Consider the following 11,846-nt stretch of genomic DNA (forward strand, 5'->3'; position numbering starts at 1 on the left):
ATGTCCAACAACTTACTCTGTTGGCTTCACCACTTGCCCAGTTAATGAGCTGAAGTAAATAAGTGAGTGTGTGGAAGTAGCAGGCATAAAAGGAGTAAATAAAAGAGAATAAGAAAGGATAACTCTTTCTACCTTTCCTAGGAAAGGTGCTCAAAAGCTATTTGTCCTGTTTCAGCTCCTAGGACATAACTGATGTTTTAATGAAGGGAGGTCATATTTAACAAAGCTGCAGCTGCATTTTTTGTCAAACAGGGAATATTTCTGGATGTTCTCTAATTTCCTTTTCAATGCATTCAATACGTGTGTTGCTTTTAAGTAGTAGGAGAAGAAAGTGTGTACCAAAGAACTCAATTTTATATTCCTTTAGCCAACAGGACGTTTGGTGCTGGTTCTATTCTCATGCCTCCTGCCCTAAATATAAAGTGAGGGCTGATGCTAATTTTCCTAGAGCCTTATTTGGAATGTAAATAAGACTGAAGATAGTTGCTCATTATGGAGCTATTTTGTTGTGTAAGGGTTTGTAAATATTTTTGGTTTCTTAGCTACAGGAGAGTAGTTAGCCTTCCCATAAGCTTTCATTTTCTTCTAAAAATACCATCATCCCAGTAAGTCTTCCTAAGACTGGAAATCATTTGTTTTTTCTACCTGTTGAGGCTTGACAATGACCACAAACACTGATTTCCTAAAAGGGGATGCAAGTGCCTAGCAAACCCTGTGGAAATTACAGTGTTTGTAGTAGAGTCAGATTCAAACAGACTTTTTTGGTCTGGTTTAGTTTGGCTCTAAGGTTTATTTCCCCCTTTTCTAAGGTTTATTTCCCCCACTTGCCCCCCCCCACTCCCCCACCCCCCCCCGTTCCAAGGTTTATTTCCCCCCCAGCAGGGCTGCTGGGTTCTGTATTGGTAGATTCTTTGGCTAAGTTTCTTGCTTATGTGCTTCAACTGGAATAAAACAGTGGGAACACCCAAGCTGTGCTAGTAATGGACAAGGCTGTTAAGACTGCAGGGGAAATTTGCTTCCCAAAGTGTCCATGACCAAAGCAGATTAGATCAGCAGTCAATCTTTCTTAATGTTAGTGAGAGGGTTTGTCATCTGCAGACTGACTACTTGACATTCTTGCCACTTGTCACTGTAGCTTCTGAGAGTAATGAAACATTTTGTAGAACAGTACCATGGTCTTTACCCTTTTGCAGAGATTTTTGAGGAGAAACCCAACTTGGGGCCATGGGTGAAGGGATGGAGGATCTGAGGAGAGCTGCTTCGAGACAGTGTATGTGTGCGTGTATCCAGGCACTCAGAAAGAGAAGTTACACCGGGAACTACAGCTGAAGTACTAATTGAATGTAGATTTACCACCCACTTTCCTTGCTGCTCTAAGAGCCTTTTGGTTACCATGGTTTAGAGGAGTTGTACATCTTAGGGCATAGCTTTGCCTTTTGTGCATGTGTGAAAGGAGAAGGGTTGAGTCTACTCGCAAAGAACCGCTAAATGAAAAAGCTTAAACTCTGTATTTGTGCTATGGATATGCATGAAGTACTGACACTGGACTTACAGGGCTGTAGTTGTTGTGTAGCAACCATTCTTTCTCAGCATCTTTTCGTGGTATGTTTTCTGGTGCTTCTGATTTTTAAGTTAGCTAGTTGGTTTGTATTTTTACTTGAATAGCTGAAGTGAGTCAAGCTGCTTTAATACAGGCTCATCTCATGAACATAAGTATTCTGCTGTCATCTCTTGAACATAAGTATTCTGCTGTTGTAAGGAAGCTGGTCTTAGTTCTTTTGTTTGAGGGGGAACTGCAGCAAAAACTGGTCTAATGACAGTGTCGTGGTAGTATATCCATCAGGAATATGTACCCCAGTTTGCTGAATTCTGTGATGATATGTACCTACTGTAGTTGACTTAAAAGGGATTGTTTTTTCTTTTATTTACACACCCTTTTGATTTATAGTGAAAGTTTTTAGAAAATTGCCACTAAGTGAGAAAGGCTCTTTAATTCTTATGTAACTTCATTGATGGTTCCAGCTCTTTTCTTTGAAGGTGATCATCATGTCTACCATTCTTCAAAGAAATGTTTGTACTCCACACATTCTCAGGATCTCTTGTCCTTGATTACTAATCTAAATAATAGTGCCTACCTCTCTCTGAAGTCCTATGCTAAGCAATTGAAAACAAGGAGTTAGATATGTTAGAATTTCCTGTTAGAACTGTAGTGTTTTTATTTGCACCTTTGAAGCTAATTTGATGGAACACTCTATTACAGCTTCTGGGTAGATAACCTGAAGTATTTAATCTCAGTTTTCCCATTTGATGTTACCTGATGCTGTCTCTTCTTGGTGGAGGTGGGGGGAGAGGGGGCAACAACAAAAAAAAAACACACCTGCCCCAAAATAAAAACTCACCATCAAAACAAACTCAACCCCCCAAAACAATTCTTGGCTTTTGCGTCATTCCGTCTTTGTGTCAGAGAATATTTCATTCTGCAGCAGTAGTTACAATACCTGTTAAGAAACTGCAATTAACACTGTTTAAAGAAACCATTAAAGGAATTATGACTTCTTATGTAAAAATACACCTGAATTAAGATTTTTACCAGAATCCTTTTTATAATTTTTATCACAGTAGTTATTCCTTTATAGTAGACTGCTAAAAGTAGGAAAGCGTCTTGAGCATATGCTGATCGTGTCACATGTATTACTTTTAAGATGGAAGCACTACAGAAACCAGTATTGCTTTTCTCTTACTGTTGATTGTATGTGATGTTTTAAAGTTTCTTGCCTATAAAGTTCTTGTTAAAAAAATATTAACCCTTTATTGACTGCTTTCTTTCAGAGATGTGGTACTGGGTTTTCCTCTGGGCTCTCTTCTCCTCTCTCTTTGTCCATGGTGCTGTGGGAGTATTAATGTTTGTGATGCTGCAGAGGCATAGGCAGGGGAGGCTGATCTCTGTCATTGTGGTCAGCATTGGATTTCTGGGTTCTGTAACTGGAGCAATGATAACCAGTAAGTTTGCCTTTTGCTTTGTTTGGGCTTTTTTGTTGGATTCTTTTTTCTTTCTTATTTTACATATAACTTCTATAAAGATAAAAATATTGTTTTAAGTGAATTGTTGATTGTTTACTAAGGATTTCTTCCCCACCACCACTCCTCAAAAAAAAAAAAATTTAATCTGTGCTGATGTTCTAGGTAAAATGATGTTTGTCAGGATATCTGTTGCAGAGTTTCTTATGGTGCTAGCCTAATGCCTACTACTCAAGATACATTTTTTTTTTTCTCTCTTGGTATTGTATCCACAGATAAGATGCAACCCTTTTTCTGTTAAAGCTTTTAAAACCTATATTCATGATTAGAACACTGCAAAAAGTGGGAGTATTTTATGTAGTAAAGTGCAAAAGCGTTTCACCTGACCGAATGTGACACGTGACTGATGTCGCCAAGAATGTTTTGAGGAAATGCTGTTTAGCTGCTTTAATCTAGAGTTACTGGTATCAGATACTGCTTTTCCATATTTCCTAAGAAATTATGTTATCTGCGTCAGTTCTGAAATATATGCCATGAAACCCTTAGAACACTTTATTCAGTCTTCGGCTTTATCATATCCAGCTAGGTTTATCTAACTTATAACTACACTACAGTAGCTTTCCCAAGCAACTAGTTGCTGCGTGAGTTTTCTGTTGCAGGGGAAATAGTGAATATTATTTTTTACAGGAAAGAAGCATGTGCTTCATTGTCTGAAGCAATGCTGGTAAGGTTTCAACATTCAAGTCAATGTATTGAATGGTGCCTGTGTTTACTGAGCACTAGTTTCTGCCCAAAGGTCTTCAGTGTTGTTGACAAGATGGCCTAACTTGAAAGGCCTTTGGGGATAAGGAACTGTAAATCCTGCAAACATCATTTACTCTGTAGGCAAGCCTTGCTGCCTTTTATTCCCATTTTCCTGTGTATTGCCCAGATCATCTGAACAGTGCTATGACTTCAGCTTTGGACAGATCCATGGGTGATTTGTGACAGATTATTTCTTACTGCTACTGAAAGTCCTACTTGCCTGTTGGTTTTCAAGGTTAAGTAAAAATGCAAATTTCATGAGAAGCTTCATTAAGACATTCCTCAAAAGGTTGTTTTATTTGCTATATGTTTCTCAGCCTAGAATTTCTACCCTTCAACATAGTATAGTTCAGTATAACTACATTTTTTCATTTTATTTTTTTCTTTGCTAAGGTGAGGTGGAACTAGTTGAGTGCCTTGCATTATACAATATCCTAATTTTTGTCTTATGATTAAAATGGCCTGTTACAAGGTCAACCATGCACGGGCATTTCTGCAGTACTGAAATTAGGAAATGTGATGTTGGAATATCCAAGCAGAGACTTTCGCAGCTTTCTGTGGTGGGTAAGGTTCAGGATCAGTGTTTCTCAGATGGAAGCACTTTGTGTCTTTTATCTATGCATAAAAAGAGGAGCAACACAGTTGTATTTTTGGCATCCAGTTTTTCAGGTCAAAACATTTAGCAAGTAAGCAGTCCTGTTTACATGCAAAATCATTTCTCTAAGCTTAGACTGTAGACTTGTTGTACAGTTCCCAAAGATTTCGCATGGAACATTGTAACTTGTTCAGTCAAATACCTTTACTTTGAGGTATTTCTTGTTTCTGGCCAAAACAGGGTTGTTTCATTCTGCAAGAAATTCTGTGGAGAGCTGCTGTGGAGACGAATTATGGTGATCAAATACTAAAGAGGATTTTTTTCATAGCTATTGTGTTGCAAACTCTGAAATGCAAGTTGAAGTATTAGTTGTTTGGATGTGCCTGGTCCAGTGCTTAAGAAATTGAAATAGCAAACTGACATCAACTTCTACTTTGTATTTCCAGTCTTCTGTGTTGTTCGTATAGGTCAGTGAGGACAATGTAGATTATTAAATAATGCAAGTTTAATTTTGTTCAGGTAGATTTTTCCAACTTCCTGGGGTCTTTTGGGGGTCTCTTTACCAGCATACAAAAAAGCAGGAGACTGCTTCATTTCTAAGCTTTAAAAAATATCACAAAATTTGATGGTTATAAAAAAGGTATTAAAAATTTACTAAATAGCAGGAATAACCTCCAAACAAGCAAAACCCCCATAAAACTCAACCAAAACCAACAACCAAAACCACAACAACCAAAAACCCCGTCCAAACCAACCAAGAACAGATAAATATCGGGCAGCTTAAGGCAAGGATTTTAGCTGTATGCCATCCAGAAGTGTTTGTTCTTATTCCTTTCCCCCGGCACAGTCCTTTTTGGTGACATATTCTCATTTCCCTTGTTGGCAGCCTGTTGTAGTGTACTTTGGCACTATACCAGCTGTGCTGGGTTATGCATTACAGGTTGTATTACATGCTGTTATTTGAGTAATAATATGTAATTAGCAAACTAGCAATTTTTTTTATTGTTTTATTATGGATATTTTCCAGAATATCTCAGTGTTTTCTCAAGAAGCCCAACGTTTCTGTTATAGATTAACTAATAGCGCCAAATTCTAGTGTGCACATTTGGCCAATTTGAATTCACTTTGAGAGTTCAACCGCTAAAATAATTTTCATGTCAGTAGTGGGCTCAGTCTAAGGGATATCTTTTGGTTTTTGACAGCAGCTAGCCAAGGAACAAATGGAAAAGCTTATGCAAGGTAGCTGAGTGAAATACCATAAGGCAGGCCTTCTGGTGAGATGTTTCTGACAAAATGTACTTTACAGAATATGTCTGTTTTTTTTTTAAAAACAACAATAAAAAATATATGAACCCAAAACTTACCTAACAGCCTCATTAATAGTGTTTGTAAGTGCTGTTATGGCCAAAATTATTAGTGAATTCTACTCTTCCTGAAAATTTGGTAATAAAAAATGAGGTGTTACTTTTTGAAGATGTCAGATGATGCAGATACAGATTGTACTTTCAGAAAATCTGTTGGGACTCAATGTATTTCTGTGTTACTACTGGGTTTTTAATCACTTAAGCAGACTATTCCTGTTAGTGACTGTACAAAACAAAAAAATCAACCAACCAACCAAAAAACAAACAAACAGAAAACCCAATTTTTTTAACTCATCTAATATTTTAAAAAATTGTATTGGCTTTTCAGTTTTCTTTGAGCCTTAAAAAGCCTCTGTGATCTCTGAAAGCATGTAGTTATGACTAGATAGCATCTGAGACCATGCATACTGAAGGCCTACAACCAAGTTTTGGGTTTCGTTTTCAGGAAAAAGTTATTAATTCTGAAATAAAAGATAGTAATGTTTGACCTTCAGGGAAGGAAATCAAGCGCTGTATAGACAATATTAGTTCAGAAAGTATTAAATAAAAGCTTAATTCTAGGTGAACTTCTGAGGTTCAAATCGAGTGCATTATTTTACCTATTACACAGCTGTATACAAGCGAGTATTTCTTTTTTTGAGTAAACATTTTATCATCCATAAAAGACTCAGAAATTTGAGCAGAAGTTATCACTCATCATTAGCATTTTTTGTTGGTTTTATTGATTGCTATTATAAGGACTCATCTTCCTCAGGCGTTTGCTCCATGACATCCGTTTAGTCTGTGACTTTTGTTCTTCAAACGCACGTGATAATTTCGGTATATGAAAGACAGTAGAGGGAAGTTAATAACATCTGTCTTTGTTTACAGCATTAATAGCATATGTCCTTGTTTTTGATTGATCCTGGGCATTTGGTATTGTACTTTGAATGTGAATTTGCACACAACTGTACAAGAAAAACGGTCTTTTGATTTTTAGTGTGTTATAGCTCAGAATCTGATTGTATTGGTTAGAAATTTCCTCTCATACACTTCATGGATAACACTGCAGTACTTTGATCTTTTTCGTGTTTTGCTTGACTTACTAAACAATTGGTAACAATTGAGTCTTTTAAGTCAAAACTAAACTGACATAATATGACCAGGTTATTCAACTGAAATATTAAATGAAGCTGATAAATGTGTGTTTACAATGATTTTGTAAATGCTAACAACTTTACTGTTGTTGTCTTCTCCCTGCATATACAAGCAGTATTAAACTACATTTTTGGACTTGATTAATTTTTAGAGGATTCTTTTGCTACTTTTCAAACTAGCACAAGGCAAAAATGTAAAAAGAAATATGTGGAGATGTTTGTAAGGAAACAACTAATTCTATTTTCTTAAATCAGACTGATGAGGAAAAGTTATTCTGGTTCAGTTGGGAGAATCATTCCTGAAAGACATACATAGCTAAAAAAATACAAGCAAGGCTAATAGTTGTGTAATGCCATAAAGTAGTAAAGTATTTGGTAATGTTTTAAAAATAGCTGATGCATAGAGACAGTAAATAATTTGTTGTATTTCAACTTTGGCTTTTTTTGTGATTCGATAATTGTTTTTCTTGTGATTCCTAGGTGCTGCAGTAGCTGGAATTTACAGAGTAGCAGGGAAGAATATGGCTCCCCTAGAAGCTCTTGTCTTTGGTGTTGGACAGACAGTACTGACATTAATTATATCATTTTCAAGAATTCTTGCAACGCTTTGAGACTTATGTAGAAGGGAAAAAAAAAAATCAACTAGTCCTAAGGAAATCTTTAATATGAGGAGAAGCTTCCTTGAAGTGGATTCATCAGCTTATGAACTTGAATTCTCGTGCAAGAGAAAGGAAGCTATGTGGAAAGTGCACTACAGATCTAGAGGCTCAGTCAAATGAACAGACTGTCCTCTAGCGTTGGAACTGTTGTACTTCTGCACTGCACCTCACGTGCCTCGGTCACAGGCAAGGTGCAATCCTGGTGTGCGGAGTGGAGATGAAGCACCTTGAACAGCTGCCAGTCAGGTTAATAATGCTTGATGATGGGATCATTGTTCTTAACGTGTAATAAAGTATTAAGGGGCGGTCCTGAAAATTGCTGTGTGTGCCAAACTTGGAGTTTAATTCTGAGCAGGTGGCTGGGTAAGTTTTGAAATCCGGCAGAGTGCTGTGAACGTACATGATTCTCCTTGAGCTCTAGGGAAATAGGAAGATAACTGACTTTTGTATTAGCAGAATCTCTTTCAATGCTGAATGTTCTTGTTCAGCATCCAAAACAACTGTTGGATCTGTTTCAAAATGTAGATGAATTCTGATGGGGTTTAAGAACCACAGCTTTAACAACCCTGATATAATTAGCACTATGTGAAGAATGGCTCATGGCAGTTTTCTGAAGCTTAGCACATTTCTTCGTGATTTTAGCCTGTCAGAAATCAGGAGTTTAAGGAGACTGTATGAAGATTACTAAGTACAATCTGTTGTGTATGCACAAGCAAATCTTAAATTGATGTTTTCCTTGAAATTATTTTGTCTTAAACATACAGATGGTTATCAGCCATTCTGCAAACCTCAGAAAGGATATTTGTTGCACATAAACTCCCTACATTTATTTAAGCACTGATGGGACCCTTAACCCTACATATATTCTGTAAAGAACACACAAATATAACAGACTCTCAGACAATACACCTATGAGGAAAATGGAGAGGGGTAAAAACATGATATACTGTTTTTCTACTGAACAGAAATATTAAGTTTAATAAAATAGTTGCTATATTCCAAAAATTTGGAAGTGGGACAGCACTAATGTCATTTACTACCTTGTTTCTGAACACTTTGTAACTTTGGAAAGATTAAGATGCCTGGAACTTTCAAAAACTTAGCTTCCAGTAGTTTGTGCTGTTCTAGTTTAAAGGGGACGGTAGTGTTGTGCATGTGGAATGTCTTATATGTGAGTGTTTTGGATTAAATAGAAACTTTAGGTCTAATGACTCTTTATGAAATACAAAATTTAAAAGGCATAAAGTTCTGTGAGGAATAAGGAGTCTTTTACACCTTTCCTCATCTCAATGCTTTTCAGCAGTTGGCTCTGAATAATGAAAGGAAGAGTAAGTTGCTCAAAGGTTTTGCTGTTATAATGTCAAAAAGACTTCCAGCATTGTTGAAAACAGTGGGCACCTACTACACAGCTAAAACAATATGGTTAAAATACAGCTTACAGTCCAGTCATTGCTTAGTGCTTCAAAAATAATGAATTAACCTGTCTGCCTTTGTCTTACTCCACATACGTGTTTTGTTGTTTGTTTTTTTTTTTTTTTAAGTACTAAGAAAGCTAATATTATTTGTTTTCTTTAAAAGTATTTAAGTCTTGTTTGGAAAATGTGCAGTCATGGGCTTTGCAGGGGACAAGTTAAAATATAGGTTTATAAATATTTTCAGTGTTATATTTTTGACTTTGAATTGCTCTAAAAATGTGGCTGAAAACATATACTCATGTTTTGAATGTCTTCAAAAACTTACTTTTGTAGTTTCTTTTTTTGTCTTGTGGTTTTTACATTCTACTTGTACTTTTTGGCACACAATCATTGCACTTTAATAGACAATGAAATTATCACAACTGTAAAAAGCAATTGAAACTTCTCCCCGTTGTCTTAAATTGTGAGAAAACTGGTTTCAGGTATTTAAGTCAAATTGAATAATAAAGTAATTGAAGATGTTTCTCCTAATGTGCCTTGTTACATACATATTTAGGGGAGAGGATAAAAAAAAAAACTGTTACATCTTTATTCTTGTTCTATTTTGGTTATTTCGATTTCATTTGGTTACTTGATACAATGTCTTATCCAACAGACATCAAACATTTTGTCTGACAACCTGGAAATGCTTGTCTTAATCCAAATGAACCATATAATGAAGCACTGTGTTGTGTAGTATAGATTGTCTCGACTTTAACTCACGCTGAAAATTTTTCCCAGGTTCCAAATTTCCTTGAACATCTCAGCTCTTCTTTTTCTAGAGGCTGCTATGCTGCCAGTGATCAATGGCTTGTTGTCTTTCACTAAGTTGAACTGCAGCAGGCTACTACTAACTGATGAGATGCATATACTTCTATCGATGATTTTTATTCTTCCTTTTAATTACAGTGCCAGTGAAATTGTTGCCATTGCAATTTTCCTTTTTTTTGCAGGAGGCATCTTTGCAGGTTTTAAGTTACCTTTCTCCAAGTAATTTTTATTTCGTAGATTGTTGTAATCACTTTTAAAACATTGTGTGCTTAGTTGTCTCTGCTTTATATGGCATTATTGCCTGGCAACAAGGGACAGGCAGATGACATAATGCTTAAGTGACTTAACAGAGACAAAGCTTTATTTGACAGAAGTTTGTTTTCAGCTGTTTCTTGTGAGGAATTTATGAGGACAAATAGTTTGTCTACGAAGTATTCTTTGATCATAGCGTAAACGTACTGCATAATAACTCCAACAGTGAAAGGAAGTGTAAGTGGCCTTATGTCTGCAAAACTTCTAAGTTTCATTCCACATCCCTAGAAAGAGCATTGTTAAACATAAGGTGCTTTAGTCAGTGCAGTTTATGCATATATGTGTGAATGTGTGTATACATTTATATATATGAATGGTGGCTTTACAGTGTGTTTTATACCTGGCACATACTAACAACTGAAATAACTTTTCCAAGAAGCATAAAATTACCTTAGATATCTTTTACCCCCACCCTGCCCCTCTTCATTATTCTACAAAGATATCTTGTGAATGGCACTGATGGTACTCTGGTTCCCTTTGGACAATACAGTGTTGTGCAGATGTCCATATGGGATGTTTTAGCACTATCTTCAAATAGCCCTGCCTGCCTCTGCATTGTATCACTAGACCCATTCTTCATTGTGCAGAACAAATAGTGCATCAACACAATTTAGCTTTTGGAAGAGGAGGGAGTGCTGAGTATAATATTTATTGTGAGAAAGCTTCTACTGCTTTGCTGGAGGCTACTGTTAAAGATTAAAACATTCCACACACTTTCAATTTATCAGGATGGTCATAGAATCATAGAATATCAGGTTGAAAGGGCACTCAAAGATGATCTGGTCCAACCTTTCTTGTCAAGATCGTGGTCTAGACAAGATAGCCTGACACCCTGTCCAGCCAAATCTTAAAATAGGCCAATTAATGTTGGGGAATCCAACACTTCCCTGGGGAGATTATTCCAATATAATTATTTCAGTGTCCAATGTGACTCCTTGTAAAAATGTAACCATCCTTTAAAAACTGGAATATGATGGTAAGGTTTTCCCTAAGCCTTCTTTTCTCAAGACTGAACTAATCCAGTTCTCTGTCTTTTCTCATATCTCAGGCTTTCCAGACCTTTAATTATCCCTGTGGCCTCTCCAGGCTGTCCATGTAGGTTTTGTGCATAGTGGAGACCAAAACTAAACACAGTATTCCAGGTGTGGCCTGACAAGGAGCCTGAATAGAGTGGGATAATGATGATTTTATCTCTCCTGGTGATGCCCTTGTTGATACAGTCCATCATCCTACTGGCTTTCTTTGCTCAACAGCACACTGCTGACTCATATTGAGCTGCTTGTCCACCAGGGTGCCCAGGTTTCTTTCTATAGAGCTGCTACTCAGCCAGATTGATCCCAGCCTGTACTGCACTCCTGGATTATGTTTTCCCAGATGTAAGACCTTACGCTTGTCCTTGTTGAACTTCATAAGGTTCTTGTTTGCGCACTCTTTACAGCTTGCCTATGTCTTTCTGCAGGGTGGCTCTCGCTTCTAAAATGTCCACTTCCCCACTCGGTTTGGTATCATCAGCAAACTTCATCAGGATACACTTGATCCCATGGTCCAGATCACTTATGAAGGCATTGAAGCCTTGGGCTCAGTATCAGTCCCTGGAGGGCCCCACCTGTGGCAGGTTGCCAGTTTGAAAAGGAGCTTTTTGCCACCAACCTCTGGGTGCAGCCTGTTGGACAGTTCCTCATCCACTGCACTGGCCTCTCATCTGGATCATCATGCATCAGTTTCTCTAGGAG

At 37.1% G+C, this 11,846-nt stretch overlaps 1 protein-coding gene across 1 annotated transcript in view; it reads left to right on the top strand.

The window, feature by feature from the left end:
* TMEM170B (transmembrane protein 170B) overlaps window positions 1-9,580 on the top strand; it is a 17,802-nt gene extending 8,222 nt beyond the window's left edge. The window contains exons 2-3 of the mRNA XM_027900950.1: window positions 2,830-3,000; window positions 7,398-9,580. Coding sequence (XP_027756751.1) covers window positions 2,830-3,000; window positions 7,398-7,528 — 302 coding nt within the window. The 3' untranslated portion in view covers window positions 7,529-9,580. The remainder of the gene's footprint in view (window positions 1-2,829; window positions 3,001-7,397) is intronic.
* The last annotated feature ends 2,266 nt before the right edge of the window (window positions 9,581-11,846 follow it).

This window comes from Empidonax traillii, unplaced genomic scaffold, assembly GCF_003031625.1.
Source record: "Empidonax traillii isolate 1590-97213 ecotype Southwest subspecies unplaced genomic scaffold, ASM303162v1 scaffold758:size305278, whole genome shotgun sequence".
Lineage (NCBI taxonomy): Eukaryota > Metazoa > Chordata > Aves > Passeriformes > Tyrannidae > Empidonax > Empidonax traillii.